This window comes from Camelus dromedarius, chromosome 3, assembly GCF_036321535.1.
Source record: "Camelus dromedarius isolate mCamDro1 chromosome 3, mCamDro1.pat, whole genome shotgun sequence".
Classification (NCBI taxonomy): domain Eukaryota; kingdom Metazoa; phylum Chordata; class Mammalia; order Artiodactyla; family Camelidae; genus Camelus; species Camelus dromedarius.
Genome location: NC_087438.1, coordinates 92,051,227 through 92,070,279, shown reverse-complemented (window position 1 = coordinate 92,070,279; position 19,053 = coordinate 92,051,227). Strand labels below are relative to the sequence as shown.

General features: G+C 49.1%; 2 protein-coding genes across 5 annotated transcripts in view; one reads left to right on the top strand and one right to left on the bottom strand.

Annotated features, from left to right (window-relative positions):
* The window catches only part of KIF3A (kinesin family member 3A), a 200,546-nt gene that overhangs the window by 62,296 nt on the left and 119,197 nt on the right, over nt 1-19,053 (top strand). The window lies entirely within an intron of this gene.
* Nucleotides 11,510-14,466, bottom strand: IL13 (interleukin 13). Its single transcript, XM_010981321.3, has 4 exons — nt 14,286-14,466; nt 13,180-13,233; nt 12,832-12,936; nt 11,510-12,505 (listed from the first exon to the last, which is right to left on the bottom strand). Exons 1-4 carry the CDS (start codon nt 14,415-14,417, stop codon nt 12,386-12,388), a joined length of 411 nt encoding a protein of 136 aa, XP_010979623.1. The 5' UTR covers nt 14,418-14,466; the 3' UTR covers nt 11,510-12,385.

Genomic DNA, 19,053 nt, shown 5'->3' with positions numbered 1-19,053 from the left:
AGGGCTTAGTTTGGGTCACATCAGTTCACACAATTAGGGGGCTTTAGGCAAGACATGTCGATCCCTAGGTTTCAGGGATGACTGCTTTGAAAACAGAATTTAAATACATGCTCAGCTAATTAGGAAAAAGTGCCATAGTCTGAAATCAGTTGCCCTGGTCAATGTGCCACCACTTGCCCAGGTTCCTCAGTCTAATTCCCGTGGACCCGGTGAGGCCCTGAGCATCCCCACCATTCACTCAGATGCAGAAGGATTCCTATGTCCCAGATGCCACTGCTTTTTCCTCCCTGAGCCTTTCCTTCTCTTTCACTTCCCTTCTCTTGGTTTCTGACCTTCCTCTCCCTACTGATTTTCCCTGGAAGATCACACAGAAAAGATACTGCTAAGGTTCTTCCTGTGCTTTGGATTTTGTTATAGTGCCTTGCACTCTGTGAAGAAAAGGATCTGGATAATTCTATCAGGAAGGTCCTAGAACCCTATTTAGGATCCTTCCCTTGGGGCTGTGCAGGCAGTTTGCCAAACTCAGTGCCTTGACTTCTGAACCAACTGTTTTGTTGAGCTAGACTTCATAGGTTAAGGACATAGTCTCCATTAGACTGCCCACACTTCACACACTAGCTGCAAATTCAGGAGTCCCCAGTCCACCCTCACTTCTGGCCAGCTGGCTCCAAGTTTGAGTTCCCACTGTCCTCTCAGGTTCAATAATTTGCTAGAATGACTCACAGAACTCAGGAAAACACTATACATAAGGTTATAGTTTTATTATAGCAAAAGGATACCAGTCAGACCCAAAAGAAGAGACACGGAAGGTAAGGTCCAGGACGGTCTCAGACATGAAGCTTCCTGTCTTCTCCCCATGGAGTCAGAACGTGTCACTTCCCCAGTACCTTGATGTGTGACTCCACTCAGTGTGTGCCAACCAGGGCAGCTCATCTTAGCTTCAATGTCCAGTTTTACTGGGGTGTCATTCAGTAGGCGTGGCTGATCGAATCAGTGGCTATTTGGTTGACCCCATCTTTCAGCCCCTTCCCTAGCTCTTATCACAATAGCTTAATGGTGTGACCAGTCTCCACTTTGAGTGGCCCCATTAGCATAAACTCTCAGGGCTTGCCAGGAGTAGCAAAGACACTCTTATCTCTTGGAAAATCCCAAGGATTTAGGGGCTACCTCCCAGGAACTTGACAGAGACCAGTCACATTCCTTATTCAGGGGGTTTAGAGGTTACTTCCCAAGAGCCAGAACAAAGGTCAGACTTCTCTGGGTGGGTTCATTTTTTTTAAATAGGTATTTATCTTTTTTCCAGTTTTATTGAGATATGATTGACATACAGCACTGTATAAGTTTAAAGTGTACAGCATAGTGATTTAACGTATAGTGAAATGATCACAATAAGTTTAGTTAACATCCATCATCTAATATAGGTACAACAACAAAAAAGTTTTTCCTTGTGATGAGAACTTTTAGGATTTACTCTCTTAACAACTTTCTTTTTTTAAAATGTCTCCTTTATTCACAATATATTTCTTTTCTTTTTTTTAAATTGAAGTATAGTCAGTTTACAATGATGTATCGATTTCTGGTGTACAGCACAGTACTTCAGTCATATAGGAACATACATATATTCATTTTCATATTCTTTTTCACCATAGGTTACTATAAGGTATTGCATATAGTTTCCTGTGCTATACTGTATAAACTTGTTATTTATCTATTTTATGTATATTAGTTAGTATCTACAAATCTCAAACTCCCCATTTATTTCTCCCCACCCCCCAGCAACCACAAGTCTGTATTCTATGTCTGTGAGTCTGTTTCTAAGTCTAAATAAGTTCGTCTTTTTTTTTTTTTTTTCAGATTCCACATATAAGTGATCTCATATGGTATTTTTCTTTCTCTTTCTGACTTACTTCACTTAGAATGACATTCTCCAGGTCCATCTATGTTGCTGCAAATGACATTATTTTACTATTATTTATGGCTGAGTAGTATTCCACTGTATAAATATACCACAGCTTCTTTATCCAGTCATCTGTCAATGGACATTTAGGTTGTTTCCATGTCTTGGCTATTGTAAATAGTGTTGCTATGAACATTGGGGTGCATGTATCATTTTGAATTAAGGTTCCTTCTGGATATATGCCCAGGAATGGGATTGCTGGATCATATGGTAAGTCTGGTTTTAGTCTTCTGAGGAATCTCCATACTGTTTTTCATAATGGCTGCACTAAACTACATTCCCACCAAGAGTATAGGAGGGTTCCCTTTTCTCCACATCCTCTCCAGCATTTACCATTTGTGGACTTTTGAATGATGGCCATTCTGACTGGTGTAAGGTAATACCTCATTGTAGTTTTGATTTGCATTTCTCTGATAACTAGTGATACTGAGCATTTTTTCCATGTACCTATTGGCCATTCGTATGTCTTCATTGGAGAATTGCTTGTTTAGGTCTTCTTCCCATTTTTGGATTGGGTTGTTTGTTTTTTCTTGTTAAGTTGTATGAGCTCTTAACAACTTTCAAATATACTATACAGCAGTGTTAACTGTAGTCATCATGTACATTACATCCCTAGTACTTATTTATCTCATAACTGGAAGTTTGTACCTTTTGACCACCTTCATCCAATTCCCCCTCCCCCCAATCCCCACTTATAGTAACCACAATCTGACCCTTTTTTCTATGAGTTTGGTTTTATTTTGTTTTGTTTAGTTTCACGTATAGGTGAGATCATACAGTATTTGTCTTCATCTATCTGAGTTTTCATTTAGCATAATGCCTTTGAGGTCCATCCATGTTGTCACAGATGGCAGGGGTTCCTTCTTTTTTATGGCTGCATAATATTCCATTGTATATATACCACAACTTTTTTTTTTGTTTATCCATTTGTCCATTGATGGACACTTGGGTTGTTTCCATACCTTGCCTATTGTGAATAATGCTGCTCTGAACATGGTAGTGCAGTGTTTTTGCGTTAGTGGTTTTGTTTCTTTGGATATATTCCCAGAAGTGGAATTGCTGGGATTGTATGGTAGTTCTATTTTTAATTTTTTGAGGAACTTCCATACTGTTTTCCATAGTAGCTGTACCAATTCACATTCCCATCAGTAGTGCATGAAGCTTCCCTTTTCTCCACATCCTCACCAACATTCTTGTCTTGTTGAGGATAGCTATTCTAACAGGTGTGAGGTGTATCTCATTGTGGTTTTGATTTGTATTTCCCTGATGATTAGTGATACTGAATACTTTTTCATGAACCTGTTGGCCATTTGTATATCTTCTTTGGAAAAATGCCTATACAAGTTCTTTGTCCACTTTTAAATTAGATTATTTGTGTTTGTTTGCTGGGGTAAGTTTGTTCTTTGCTATGTAAATGGGGGAGTTAATAAGAAGGGCAGACTTCCTTCCAGGATAGGTGGAGACTTCAAATCCAGATTAACAATTATCTGGAGTAAAATGGTGCATGCTCCTTTCTTAAGGAAAGGTTTAAGTTAAAACAGGAGTAACCTTGGAAGTGCAGACAGACTGGAGGAGAGTCTAGGGTGCAGAGCACACCTCTCCAAGCCTTGGGGTTTGAGGGAGAGCTGGTGAGGAGGAGAGGTCAGCAGGATCCTGGTGTGTGGGGAAGGCAATAGAAAAGCTATCTACGTATTGAACAGTTGTTTTTTTGAGCACCTGCCTTTGCTGTGGACAAGACCCTGGGCTTGAGGTTCTAGGGGCAAAGATGTGAGTCAGAAAAGGAATATAATTTGGGATCCATAGTTCAGAAGCAGAATATAGTTTCTTTTTTCTTTTCTTTCTATGGAAAAAGGATAAACTTTCCAGGCTGTCAGGGACTGACCAGAAGGTCCCCTTGAAGGGTAGAAGGGAAAAACAGCTGTCCTCCCCGCAGTTCGGCACCACGACAGGCATGCGGAGGCCCGGAAGGCAGACCACAGCCAGCCCCCACAAAGGGGCCTCTCCCAGCCTGCAGAAGGCCCAGGCAGGTGGAATGCCCCGACATGCAGAGACATGTTGAAGGCTCTGCTGGGCCCTGGCCGTGTCCATCAGAGGCTCCCTTCCCTCTCTGCAACCTGAGAGTTGAGACCAGCGCTAACACCTGTGAGGCAGCTACTCTCACCCTGAGCCATGCAGAAGAGCTTTTGTTTCAGGCCCTGGAACGTAGCAGGTATGAGCACTGGGTTTTGTTGCCCAGTAAACAAGCCTTTTGCCAATTCTATGACGGTGGGAAGATCACTAACTCTCTGTTTCCTCACCTGTGAAATGGGAATAATGTAGCTCCGCCTCAGGAATTCCTGTGAGGAGCCAGTGAGAGATTCCATGGAAGGTGCTTGGCACACATCACCCCATGAAATGTGGCTGTTCCTGGAGGCCCGTGGAGCATGTGGTGGGCCTTGGCAGCCCGTCAGTCCTGGCTGCCCTGCTTTCTTGCTGTGCCGCCTTAGACATGGCCCTCAGCCTCTTCTGTATGCTGGGGGTCATAGTTGAATGTGAGGTTGTGCTGAAGATGAGATAACTTCATGTTTTTATAGTAGTCAGACTAGTGCCTGTCACACAGTGAGTGTATTAGTATTATTATTAACTGTGTCTTTGGTTGGTTAGATGACTGTGTACTTAAATCTGTTAGGAAACCCGAGTGCAGACAGGGACAGTGGAGGTTTTGCTAGTGGACCCTTCCCCACACCTGTGTCTCTTGGATGTGTCTCTTTCTTTGTCTTTGAGGCCCCGTCACTGTTTTGGGTAGTCACTGTGGCCCTTTTGCTTCCGTATCTGGATTCATTTTGGGAAACAGCTACTGCGGTGATGCCTTACATAGAAAGCATTTCCTGCAGGAAAGTCGGTGTAATAAAAATGCTGGGAGGGTGGAGGTGCAGGCTCCAGGCTGGGTCCAGGACTCTGATGACCCACAGGAAGGACCACTACCCCTGAGGCTGCCACTGCAGGCCTGGAGCTCAAGGGCACACCCCCAGGCTGCCATCCCTGCACCCACAAACTGCTCCAGGGGAAAACCTCATCCCCACACCCCAGCCCAAGGGAGGATGGTGTCTGCCTCCCCAGTGCCCACAACAGCTCCCTGGAGAGCTGTTCACACCCAGACTCTAACTTCAGGGATGTCTGAGAGCTGGGGTTGTCTTGAGAGCTTGGAGGTTGAACAGAGCAGCCAGTCTCCCTGGGCTGCTGGCTGATGATTCCTGCCTGTCCAGCCATCCCCAGGGCCCGCCCCACCCTGAGTCACACAGAAGAGCCCTTTCCAACTCCTCATGGGCTTATTCATGAAAAAAAGTTGGACTCCTCAAAGGGAGTGATACTTGGCAGAAATTGGTATACGTAGGCCTTAGCTTGGAGCAGGGGACTGGAGGGTGGGGCAGGGGTGCAGCAGTGGGAGGCCTGAAGGCAGGAGCTGTCTGAGGAACTGAAGGAAGTTGATGGGCCTGGGAGGGGAAACCAGCTAGGACACTGCAGTGCATCCTGTGAGAGAGGGAGCTGGCTTGGAGGGTGAGAGGGTGAGTACTGTGCTCTGGGAGTTACTCGGCAGCAGTAATGCTGACGTGAGGGCCCTGTGTCCTGGACTCAGGGGGACGTGGTTGTTCTGAACCCCACCCTGCCACTTACTCTCTTGATGACCTTGAAAAAGTACCCTGTCCAGAGTTCTCTGTCAAACTGGGCTAATAATAGGGGCATGAAAAGACTATATGAGGTAATAAATACAGTGTTTGGTGTGCCTGTCTTGTAGGAAGCCCATAAATGCCAACTCTCATTGTCATTTACATCATCATCGTTATCAGTAGCTCTTGGAATTGGCTGAATCTGAGGGTAAGGAAGAATGGGAAGGCACAGAGGACTCCAGGCTTCTGGCTTGGGGAAGTTCACAGAGAGGGCAGCTGAGGAGGTGGGGCGGTGGGACCATGAATTGAAGCACCTGCTGCTGGGGCCGCAGCTCTGACCTGAGGAGGGCCTGGGTTGTGGACACAGAGGGTGCGGCGGTCAAGGGAAGGACAGTACTACCCCGGGGTGGGGGGAGAAAAGAGAGGGAACAAGAAACAACTGTGGCACTTCAGTGACACGGAGGGGATAGGAAGGAGAAGAGGCAGGCAGCTGTGGCGTGAGAACGCTGGAGGACAAGTGGGTGGTCAGCTGGTCAGCAGGGTCAGATGTTCTTGGGTCAGGCGAGATAAGGGCGGGGCACTTCCTCTGGATTTAGTGATAGGAGATAATCAGTGACATCAGTGAGGTGGCTTCTGGAATGCAGTGGGCTCTGATGCCTGAGGCACACGGGCTCACCAAGTAGAAACAGTGGTGTCGATGCGTTGGAAGGCAGGTTTGTTGGGGTGCTGGCTGTGAGTGGTACGGGATCCCAGGTGGTCAGTAGTTATTTTTTTTAAATGGGACACACTTGAGCACACATTTCTCCAGCTCAGGAAATGGCAGCTCCACACACCAGGGTTCAAACCTCCTGTACCTCACACCCAATCTGGCACCAAAGCCTTTGCCTTCAGACTCTAGCCGGAGTTGTATGGTATGCTGGCTTAGAAGTGGGGCAGGTGGAGCAGAGATGAAACAAAATTGGCCAAAAGTTGCTAACTGTTGATGTTGGGCAGTGGATACTCTCAAGTTGCTTTTGTACTTGTTTGAAATTTCTCATAATAAAGGATTTTTAAGACTTGTATCAATAGAAAAATATGTATTTAATATTTATATTTGTGTATTATATAATATCATATATTCCTAGTTTTTGCATACCATATATAATACAATGTTGATGTAAATGATGTATAAAAATAAGTGCATGCTATATGGATTACATACACATCTCCAGAATCTGACCACATCCCACCCTCCAGTGCCACATCCACCATCATTTCCTACCTGGGTTTCTGCAGGAGCCTCCTCACTAGTCATACTGCTCCCTCCCTTGACCAGATGGTCTGGTCTTCACGTAGCAGCCAGAGTGCTTCTGTTGGGTGCCAACCAGACCATGTGGCTCCATCCTGCTTGGAGTCCTGCCCACCCCCTGCCCCGGCCACACAGATGCTTGGAGGAGCGTTTCAGCTTGTTCTTGCCAAGACTTTGACACCTGCTGTCCCCTCTCCCTGGTCAGTTCCCTTCATTGTTAATGCCTTTCTTAGCCACCCCCCTTGCCCCGCCCCACCACACACACACTTCATCCATGTCTTGGTTCTATCCTATTTCACCAGGGGCACTTCTCTGACCTCCCCTCACAACAGAGCAGCCTCTACCTGCCCTTGCAGCCCCCTGACTGCTCCATTGCCCTCCATAGCACTCATTATCCCCTGCACACCCTGTGTTATCTTGTTTGTGCGTCTGGTCTGCCCACCAGAGGTAGCCTTGTTTTGTTTACCGTGCATCCCTAGAACCTAAAACAGTGTCTGGCACCTAGTAAAGGCCTCAATAGATACTTGTTGAATGAATGAATTTCACAGAGAGGGCAGCTGAGATTTGGCCTAACTAATGACAAGGGAAATCAGGGGCACAGCTGAGACTTGAAACCAGGTCTGCTTGGGCCGTAAAGTCCTCCCTCCAACCTCCTAGAGAAGGCAGAGGAAATGGGATCCTGGGCACAGATGCAGGGAGGAGACAGGGACAGGAAACAAGGGGAGGAGGGAGCCAGGCAGGCAAGGCTGTGGACTCCAGCTTTGCTGAGTGGATGGTTAAGTAGCTCCTTCTGAGAGAGAGAAGCTGGCCGAGGAGTCTGCAGGACCTCTCCATCTGCGCCCAGGACGTGATGTCACTTCAGCCTCAGAGCTGGTGGCCCACCCTCCCCCATCTTCACCCCTCTGGTCTTCCTGCCCCAGCCAAGCAGGCTAGGTTAGGTGAAGAGTCTCAAGAATGGAGCATCTTGCTCTCTCTTCACCAACACAGGATCTGATTAGCCCAAGAAGATCCAGCCCATGGGAGGAATAGTGCAGGATCCCCTGTGTCACAGGCCCTTGCGGATGCCCACTTCCTCTCTTGAGACAGCCACTCCCAGGGAAGAGTTAGAAGTGAATTTAGGGGTCCTGGGCTAGTGCATCCAGGAAGCACTGCAGGCTCTTCCCAGCCCTGGCCTTGATCAGCTCCGTCATGGACCAGACAGACATCAAACTCCATGTTCTTTTGCTTTTATTTATTTTTTAAAATTAAACTTGTCTTTGTCCCCCAGTGGGAAATAAATATATGCTCCTTCTAAAGAGAAAATGTGGGGAAACCGAGATTAGAAGAAAGAGAAGGCAATAGATGAGAAACTGCTTTTCTTATATGGCAGCCCCTCCTGGCCTAGGGCCCTGGGCTCAGCAGTGGGTACGGACCCTCTCGTCCCTCAGAGGCCATCAGCTCTGGTCTACAGGGGTCACCACAGCCAGCTCAGGCTTCCCGCCCCCGTGGGTTTCAGGAAGAGCCCTTGAGCCCCACATTTGTCCAAGTGATGCAGAGAGTGGAGCTGACGAGAGTTGCTATATTTAATTTTGGCATCTGCGTCACTGGTGACCACACGGCAGCACCTGCCCAGGCAGCGTGCGGGTTGGCGTTTCTGAATGACACTTTGAGAGAATCACTTTCCACAAGAGAAGACACTCAGGAGGGGAAGGGAGAGAGCGCAACAGAAAGTGAGGTTGTAAGTAGAAAATTGCTTCTGGGATTTCAAATGGCTTCGTCATGGGGCCCTCCCTTGCTGCCGAGAAATCAGTTGATCTGGGAAAGTTTGTTGCAAACCCTCTGCTCTGTTGCTTTTGGGTGGAGCCGAGAAACGAATGAAGATAATGAGGCTTTATGACTTTTATTTTTCAGAGTAGGAGTGGGCAGCATGTGTGGGAGGGGTTCTGACACCAGCTTGGACCTCTAGAAAGTCTGGGTCCCTGGCCTGTGTGTCCCAGGCCAGGCTGCCCTGTCTGCACACAGCCTGGGCCTTCTTAGAAGGGAGTCAGCTCAAAGGAAGAGCGGTTTTTGAGTTTGCTCAAACTGACCAGCTGAATTAAGATCATAAGCAAAGGCACTTCCCTGTTGATCATAACGAAAAAATGATAAGCTGATGGATTCGATAAACCCCAGCCTTCAAGCTCCTGGGTCACGAGGAAATGAGATGCTGGCCCTTGTCCTCCTGGGTCCTGAGCAGTTCAGACAGCCAGCCTCAGAGGAACCCCTGAGGTGACTCGGAGTCTTTTCTGACACCTCATCTGAGCAGCAAACAGAGGTGTTTGGTGCCAAGTTCACTGGAAACTTGAGTGTATGTCTCACTTCCCACTTGAGCCCCAGCCCCTCTTCCAGTGAAACCTCCCAGGCCTGGGGTTCCCGGGTGCCAAGGGGCTCCCCACCCTGGGCCCCACGACCAGTATCCCCCTCCCACTCACCAAGCACTCTGTCTCTTCCTGACGCCCCTTCTCTCTGGGCCTTGCTCAGGGTTTACCTTGTGCCTGAGAGGAGTGAGACCACATGGTTAGAGAAAACTCCCAGCAGATACCTGAGGGGGTCAGTCCCCAGGTAGTGATGCTCCCAGCCTCAAGAGCTGACACATACCTTTTTTTCTCTCTTTTCTTTATCTCTCATTCCTGGCTGGGCCCATCTTCCTCTTGCCGCCAGCAGGGGCTTGGTTCTGTGGTTCTGATAGGTCTGTCATTCCTGGAAGGCCCCAAGCTCCCTCTGGCTCACTGCCCACTGCCAGTAACCACAGGCTCCTGTCTGGGGTACAGTCTCGGAAGAGGAGGTGCAGGCAGGAGCTATGGGTGGTTGAGGATGTGGTGCGCTGCAGACCCCTAGTGGTGGGCTCTGGGTGGCCCTGTTGGCACTGTGCACCCAGTACGGCTTGGAATGTATCGTTGGGAAATCATAAGAGATCCTCCTCCATGTCAACCTCAGTTCCAGCCTCTGTTCATGGAAAATTCACATGGAATCTCACCAGAAATCTTTCCATCTTCCTTTTGGACAGTCAGGCCAAGGCCATGGATGGGCAGAGAAGACATGGGTCAAAGGTGATGCTACCAGAGAATGGATCACTAAGTTTTGTAGTTTTAAAAAAAATATACATTCTTCTGGCCTTAAAAATCCTCAAATCTCTGGATGGAAGGATAGTGGAGATCTTGCCCCTTACAATCACCCTTGAGTTTGGAATCTCCTATCCTCCCAGAATAGAGCATCCATCTCCAGTCTCTCTGTTGTTTAAAGACTTCTTTCCGCTGCTAAACTTTAAGTGCATGTGGTGTCTTGGTCATCTCTAGCCCAGACAGTTGGTGTGGTGCAGGCCACACAGACAGTCTTCAGCACAGTGTGACTTAACAGGTTCTGAGACCTCTTTGGCACAGAGACAATCACTTCCCACCCTGGACAGCCGGTGAGACACCCAGCTCCCGTGCCCCGTCCCAGGTCTTTCCTCCCCAGCTCAGCATCCCTAGATCCCTGCATAGTTGATCGTGGCTTCTTCCCTCGCCTCTGTCTGGGTGCATGTGAGAGGTCCACTCTCTTTGAGTGGCCCCTGGAGCAAGCTGCTGTGGTCATCTGCACCCTGGACAGTTCCTGCTGTGGCCTCTGTTGCCTGACTCACTCATGGTATGAGCTCTCCTGGGTGGCTGCCTCCACTGACTTCTGAGCATCGCTGTAGGTGTTCTCACAGGGCTCTGGGCTCCCCAGGGAGGGCGCCTGCCTGCCACTCAGCATTTAAGACTGATCTCTGGTGACCCACCACCCACTCACTGCAAGAGGCATCCTGTCCTTCCAAAGATTCACAGTGTAAACCGCGGCTGATAGCAGGCCCAGGGGCTGTGGCTTGCTGAGGCCTGCTGCTTCCTGTGCTCCATGTGCTGGCCTGGGCCAAGGGAGAAGCAAAAAGACTTGCTTGGAGGAGCAGTCTGACCAGGACCCTACAACCTTAGCTGTCCACCCCAGTCACTCCACAGTCCAGGGGCTGCAAGTCATTGGTGCGTCTTTGTTCAGAGGTGGTGAGTGTGCACTCACTAGTGCTGAGAGGTGTCCAGACGTAGAACAGACTGTCCCTAAAGAGTTAAGTAGTGAGCTCCCCCTCAGGGGAGGTGCCCGCACCTGCTGAGGACACAATTATACAGGTTGTGCATTCAGGCCAGATGATGTTTGGACAGAGGGACGCAGGGTGGTTAAGTGTGTGCTCTTTGGAGTTGGATTGAGTTTGGGCTTCAAATCCTGACTTTGCTTCTTAGCGGCTATGGGACCTTGGGCAAGCCACTTTCGCTTCCCCGAGCCTCAGAGAGGGTCTGAGGGAGACACCAGAGGGTGTGTGGGTAGAGCCAGACACAGGCTGGCCACTCATGAAGATCTGTAGCCATGAGTGACTTCCATGATCTCTGCCTGCTCCAGATGCCCTCCTTGAACCCTGACACCCTGGCCCTGTGGGTGGTCGTTGGGGGACTTCCTCCTGGCCAGGTCCTCTCTCCCCAGGGGCTTGCCTACTTTCTTTCAGCCCAAGTCTTGTCCCTCACTCCCCCTCCATTCCATCCTAGGCCCCCTCCTCCAACTGGTCTTAAAGAAAAGCTCCTCAGAGTCTTAAGAACACAGGCCAACATCCCCAAAGGTCAAAATAAAAGGCAAAAACCGTCAGGTCTCTTGTAACCATCTTTATTCCCAGCTTCCAACTTGACAAAGTCAATGCAACAACTAATTCAATGACCCCTCCCCCAATCCCCACATACCATATGCAGTGTTCTAGGCTGCTATTCTATATATTATTAACTCTTTGATAACATATTTTAATACTTTAAATACAAGGAAAAACAATAAATTACTTGGTTGAAGGCCAACTGCTGGCTGGCAGACAAGAGTGCTCCTGTCTACTGTCCCTGCCTTGGCCCCAGGACCCCAGTGAGGTAGCAGAAGTTTGTGTACAGTACTTATTCCCAGGGCTTCCTAATGCCCACTGCGTTAGTGCTGGAGCCTCAAGTCTCCAGGCCCTTGGCTCCAAGTTCTGGCAGTAACAGTCCCTTCCTATCCCCAGTACAGACAAAAACACTTGTTTAAATAACACATAATAATAAATAAGACCAAGAAGAAATGTGCCTAGGCTGCTCTCTGCCTTAGTTGCCCCTGTGTAAAGCAGGTCCCTCTTTCACTGTGTGTCCAGCCAGGGTTGCACCCACCGAAATGCTACAGTTTGCACTAAGGATGGGGAAGTTGTGTGGGACAACATCCACCCTTGTCCACTGAGCTTGGAGCCCTGGATGCAAGAGGCTCTCCAGGCTGAGCCCCAGGCACCAAGGCAAGGGGTAGCTGGGGTCGGCTAGGCTCAAGGCAGACAGCACAGGCTGAGGTCTAAGCTAAGGAAATCTTACCCCCCCCAACCCTCCTCCAGTCTCCCCAAGAAATTTCTGACATCTGAAAGAAAAATGAATCTGCAATTTAAATGGTCAGGGTCCCTCTCTGCAAATAATAACGCTAACTTTTCTTGCTCCAGTTGAAACTTCTGTAGTGAAAAACGTTCCTTGAGTGTTGGAGCAGGGTTTTTATGAACTGGGTCACTTCGATTTTGGTGTCTCGGACGTGTTCGCTGGAAACCTGCAGCAGGACAGAGAGGCCGGTGCGTTGGTGGGGACGCCAGAGCCAGGACGGCCAGCATCCGCCAGGGGCTTTCCTGGGGCCGCTGGTTCAGTCCTCATAAAAGCCTCCATGAGGTGGGTGCTGTTATTATGCACATTTTATAGATGTGGAACTGAAGCTCAGGGAGGAGTCTTGGAAATCCCAAAGACACGTCCCTGCTTCCACAGTGCACTTACCCCTGGGTGGACACATGCCTCAGATGCTCAGCTGGGTTCCCATGAAGCTCCCAGTGTGAGCCCAGGGCTGACAGAAGTGTGTGCAGGGTTGGGACTGGGGGATTTTACCTTGGCTGAGAGCTTGTGAGGACAGAGGGCATTCAGCATCCTCTGGGTCCTCTGGATGACACTGCAGTTGGTGATGTTGATCAGGGATTCCCGGGCTGCACAGTACTGCGGGGAGGAGAACACTGGGGAGTCAGGTGGCACCTATAGGGAGTTTGCGGGAGGAGTAGGGCTAAGGGGCGTGGTGGAGGTGCATCTGGGTGGTGGGAGGAGCCCAGATTATGAAGGAGCAGAGAGTGGTTCTTGAAGCTTGCTTAGAACCCATGCTTAAGCCGTGTGAGCCATGCTCAGGGAAGACAAGCCAAGGATTATGGCCTCAGCCACCTCTCCGCCAGCATCCAGGGTCCTCACCATGCTGGTCGTCAGGTTGATGCTCCATACCATGCTGCCGTTGCACAGGGGTGCCTGAGGGAGCAAAGAACAGTGAGCCGAGTGCTGGCAGGATCCCAGCCCTGCCCAGTGAGGCCAGATCTCCACAGGGATCAGGCCCCACAAGCAGAGGTAGGCCTGGGACCTCCAATGTTCTTGAGCTTCATTTCCTGCTCTGCACATTGGGAGAGACCCATTGTACAGAGTCTTGAAGCTGACAGAGAAAAACTGAGTGGCGCAGCCAGTAAGGGACAAGCCTTGTGTGAAGCTTGCCACAGCAGGGGCTAGAGGACCGATGACAATGACACCAGGACATCAATAGGGGGCCTACAGGGAGGGGCCAGGGCAGTGTTAGGTGAGGGAGGAGGTGGCCAGGTCAATCAGATGGGAGGCAGTGAGGGTCTAGTATATCAAACATCCTGCCTTCTGAATTGGGGTCCACTGCAATTCGGAGTATGGGCACTCTGGTGTCAGCCAGTAATGGTACTGGCTTGAATCTGACTTTTGTCAGTTAACCTCACTGAAGCTTAGTCAGTAAAATTGGGATATCGTACCTTCCTCTTAAGGTGGTTAGCAGTGATGAAATGAGATGTAAAGTCCCAGCAATGGGCTTGGCACATTATCAGTGCTCAAAAATGTGAGCCATCATCACTGGGGAGAGGAGCTGACTCTACTAATGAATCCTTCTGTAAGGATGGGCGTAACTAAGATGCTGTGAATAACGGCCTCATAATTGCATTCAAATCCAGTTAGCAAATGCCAAATAGTTCCAGGAGGGTGCCAGCCCTTCTCTGCTTTCCTCTTTTCAGAGTGGCTGTGTGGGAGCTGGCTAGGCCAGGGGAGCAGGTGGTCCCTAGAGGCTCTGCCCAGTCTCTGCATGCATCCATCTGTACTGCTGCACCCCTGAGCCTGTCTCCTCTCCCTCATGGCCAGGCCTGTCCTCTAGTCCATGGGGCTTCTTCCTGACTCACAGGCATCTTATTAAGATCAGGCCCAACCTTCCTGGCCCAGACCGTGACCAGTACCCTTCCCGAGAGTGGTGCACCCTTGCATCCTCAGAGCTGGGATCCTGGTCAGCAGGCACTCACCTTCTGGTTCTGGGTAATGTTGACCAGTTCTTCAATGAGCTCCTTGAGGGCTTTAGGGGAAGGCGTAGGGACCGGGGAGGCGAGGCCGCCAATGCAGGTGAAAGCAATGACCACGGTCATCCAGAGCGCCATGGAGCCTGGAGCCAGTACACGAGGAGCGAGGAGCAGATGTGTAGGCTGGCCTGAGCTGAGCAGCTTGTGGCCTTGGCCTCTTGTGGCAGCTTTTATAGGCCCAAGTGGTGACGCCTCATACCGTGGTCTCTGCTTTGTCGGGCACTATCTAGAAACCACATCTTTACTCATCTTGATTTTACTTTGTGGAAAATCCAGCATCGCATAAAGGAAAGCATCTGATTTCTTGTGGACTTATTACTGAGAGGGGTCTGGGGCAGTTTCCAAGATCTGGATGAGCTCACTTCAGGGGTAGGTGAGAGGGCCCTTAGGGCACACTGGTGTCAGCCGTGCCAACTGGAACTCTAGCACTTTTGCTTGGTCTCCACCCTGAGTGCCCACCCAGCTCCTGACATGAGACCCCTCTGGGTCACCAGAAATGCTGGGCAGACAATGTATGACCACAGTCTATCAGATGTGGGAATCCAGGGGTTTTATTATTATTTTCTTTTTTTTTTTTTTCAGTGAACTGGTCTCTTACATTACCAAAGCAATGGTTGCTTTAGATACAAAATTCAAACAGGATAAAAGGAGAAAAGCAAAGTTCACTTCTCTTGGCCCACCTGATTCCCTGTCAGCCCCATGGTGGGAAGGATTGTAGTTCAGATTCCCAACTCTCCCGGTTGAAAGCTTCAGTCAGATTCAAGGATCCTCCTGGGACCTTTCCTTTGAAAAGTTGCTTTGATGATAATTCTGAGCGTGGGCAGCCTGGTCACTGGATGCCCCACCCAGGCCTTCAGAGCAGGCCTATCCTGCTGGGATTCCCTCAGTGGGCCAGGCTGGCAAGAGGCAGATCCAACCTTAGCCCTGGAGAGTAACTGTTCTCACTGCCACTGAGACCTGGCGTGACCACTTCTGTACACCAGTACCTGTGAGACCAACCTCTGCCCTCTGAGGGCTTCAAGTTTGGAGATCGAAGGCTGTGGAGGGCAACTCCTGGGCCTGCTCCGACTCCAAAGTCCCCTGTGGGCAGCCCACCCCCTGCACGGACTGGCATGTAGCCGTTTCCATGCTTTTCCTCATTTCTCAAGAAGTCCTCCAGAAACCCGCGCAACAGAGGCTGCAGCATTTGCCTATTGGATGCTGATGTCAAGCTCCCTCCCTCACCCACTTTCTCCCCAAGCCAGAGCCTTCCCTAAGACCCCCTCTCTCTGCCTGCTCAGGCTCCCTCTGTCCTACTTCACTGGGGCTCAGCCTCCTCACAACGGTCTTCCAAGGGACGCTGGAGCTGTCGTTCCTGCTCAGAAGCCTCTTGGCCTTGCTCACCCTCTTCTGTCACCTGTAGCAGGATTCCCACCCTCTCTTCTCTCCCAGCCCCAAGCTTCCCAGCGTAATTTCAGACCGTGAGGGCTGAAGGCCAGGCTCTGCCCCTTGTGGCTCCCCAGTGTCTGGAGTGCTGCCACCTGCTTGTGTGACCCATACGTGGGCCTGTTTCTTCATCCGTTGAATAGTCAGCAGCATCTCCTGTGGGTTCTCTGTGTTGGGGGAAGGAGTGGGGAATCACCGAGGGCTGCGCCAAGATGAGTGGAACGACCCCCTCTCTAGAACTGGCAACACCCTGCTGGAAGCGGTGGGCAGGCGCCCCGCGCGTGGGAGAGGGCTCGCGTTCGCAGAGATGCCCAGGAGAGATACAGCGCCGCCTTATGTAATGGGAGATGTGGCTGATAAACGGGATCTCCGCAGCCCGTCCCCCTCGGCGGCAGCATGCGTTGGCTGGTGCCTGAGGGAGGGGTGAGAGTTCAGACCCGCTTCTCCGCTCCGCCGACCTGTGGAGCGCCTGCCGCAGCCCCCTGCTCTAGTCCGCGCGGGTCGAATGCTTTCCAAGCGCCAGGCAGGGCCGCGGTGTGCCTGTGCGCAACAGCAAGGGGATGGGCGCACGATCCTGCGGGGGATGCGGCCAAGCTGCCCACCCCTCCTCCTGCACCGTAGGGGCTGCGTCGTGTCCTCAGCCCCGGAGGAGCCCCCGCGGGCTATGTTAGCTAGTTTCTTCTTTTCAGGGGGCCTGGGTTCACATCCCGGAATACTGCAGTCAACACAGGCTAGAAAAGGGCTGCACCGGGCACTTGACACACGTGGCTTGCAACTCTAAACCAGCGGCGGCGGCGTTGGTCCCTGCCCTCACGTCCTGGTCTTAAGGTGCGGAACCCTGCGCTCAGCGCCTCCGAGGAGCCTGCCAGGGATTCGAGGCCAGGGCTAGAGGAGGGGGAGTCGCCTTGTCCTCGCCACGAATCGGACCGCTGGCGTTGGGGCCACTCTTCCTTGCTACCAGCCCGCCCTGCGCGAAGTTTCGGAAAACTTCCTTTTCCAGTTTTCTCCCCCCGACTTCGGCTGTCCGTTGGAAAGGAGATGCCCAGTCAGTAGGAGTAAGGGTTAGGCGAGCTGTTTAAATAACGTCAAGTATCTGATTTGCTAAATTTTCATTTTATGAAAGTTATACGTGCATATAATTGTAAAAAATCAAATAATTTGAGGCTGATTATGAAAAACAGCAGTTTTAAGTCACTTCTGTTGGTCAGCACGTCTTGTGAGTGAGGCACTGACTGGCCTACTTTGTTCACTCCAGTCTTTTTAGGAATGTCTGCATAGCAAACAACCTTGGCAGAGATAGCATCTTCCTCTAAGCAAAAGGCGGGCAGACTTACTGTCCATTATTAGCATAATAACCGTTCCCTAAACTCAGGCTTCCTCTCCTGTAATGCAGCCACTGTGTATACAGGTGTCATCTGGCTCTCTTGGCATCACTCTGTGAGAAATGGGGTTCAAGGAACCAGATAAAAGGTAATACTTTCACACTAGTGCTGTGTCTAACAAACTGTTCTTTGTCTCTGATCGGGGAGTCTTGCGTCTTCTGCCAGCCTCCCCTAAACACATTAGCATGCAAGTGGGATAAAATCTCAGAGCCTTCAGTTGTTGAAAAGCAGCTCCTCACCCCTACTTCCTTGGCCTCTTCTCAGGAGGAACCACGACCTTAACTGTTTCTTTTTGGTATTTAACTTCTCCTTGTTTCTAGATTTCTTGATTTTCAGACACAGGCCTTATCTGTGGTCTTTGATGAATATTTAATCTTTTCTCCTCCTTGCTGTCTTTCTTACACTTGCATCTTTCCTTTTTTCTCATCCTACCAATATGTACAAATCATCATTTGGGTCAGTCAAAAGCCTTGTTTACTGTTTACATAATTATGCTATTATATTCTTAGCTGAAACAAGTGGTTAACTAAGATTAATTTTCCCTCAAAACTTTATTCCTCTGGAGTTAATAATTGTCTTGTTTTCCCATTTGCTTAGTTTTCTATATTCCTCTCAGTGATTTAACCCTAAATTCTCAGCCACTTATATAAATCATCTTTCAACAGATTTGGGTAAATCAGTTGTTCTGACAATTTTGTCTTCCCAAGAAAGTCTCCCATAGTGCCTGCTGACCTGCTCTGACATGGACAGCTACCTTCTGACAGCTTCAATACAGCTGTCATGCTCAGGTCTCCTGTCATCCTGCCCCAGGAATTCCCTTTGCCTCTCTCCTGGGTGGCTCTCCTGTTTCTTGCATCCCAGGTCTTCCTCTTTCTCCGGGGAAACACATTCATATAAACACAGAATTTTAGGCAGGAAATAATTTCTCTTCAGAATTTGGACTACTGTGTTATTGCCTCTAATCTTTCATTATTGCTGTTGAGACGTCCAAAAGAATTTTGACTCCAGATCTTTTCTAACTCTATCTCTGCAAATTTGTAGCAAACTTTCTTGGGTTCCCATGCTTCAAATTTTATAATGGTGTTCCTTGGTGTATTTTTGTTTTCATCTACAATGCCAGATACACAATGGGCTCTTTCAAACAAACATGTCACTAAGTTTTGGGGAATTTTCTGTCTTTAAAAAAATTTTAAATTTCTGTTATTTTACTTATTTCATTAAAAATTTTTGTAAAGCCATTGCTTTTTTAAAAGATAGTTTTTTTTAAAAAGAGCAGTTTTAGATTCATAGCAAAATTGAGCAGAAAGTACAGAGTATCCAGATACTCCCTACCCCTACACCTACCTAGCCTCCCCCAAATTCAACATCCCTCTTTTGAGTAAGACATTTGTTACAACTGATGAGCCTATACTGGCACATCATTATCACCCAGAGTCCATAGTTTATCTTAGGGTTCACTCTTGGTGTTGTACATTCTGTGGGTTTTAACAAATGTATAATGTCATGTATCCACTGCTATAGAGTCATACAGAGTCGTTTCATCACCCTAAACATCCTCTGTGCTCCACCTGCTATCATCCTATCTTTACTCCTTCCCCTTGGCAATCTCTGATATTTTTACTGTTTCCATAGGTTTGCCTTTTCCAGAATGTCATATAATTGGAATCATACATTATGTAGCCTTTTCAAATTGGATTCTTTCACTTAGTAATATGCATTTATAGTTCCTCCATGTCTTTTCACAGCTTGACAGCTCATTTCTTTTTAGCACTGAATAATATTCTATTGTCTGTATGTATCAAGTTTACTTATCCTTTCACCTACAGAAGGACATCTTGGTTTCATTCAGGTTTGGCAATAATGAATAAAGTTGCTATAAACATCCACATGCAAGCTTTTGTGTGAAC

Coding starts and splice junctions, on each gene's coding strand:
- IL13 (XM_010981321.3), bottom strand. CDS start 14,417: ATGGCGCTCTGGATGACCGTGGTCATTGCTTTCACCTGCATTGGCGGC. Junction 13,234..14,285: donor ACATTACCCAGAACCAGAAG/GTGAGTGCCTGC, acceptor TTGCTCCCTCAG/GCACCCCTGTGCAACGGCAG. Junction 12,506..12,831: donor CTCACAAGCTCTCAGCCAAG/GTAAAATCCCCC, acceptor GTCCTGCTGCAG/GTTTCCAGCGAACACGTCCG.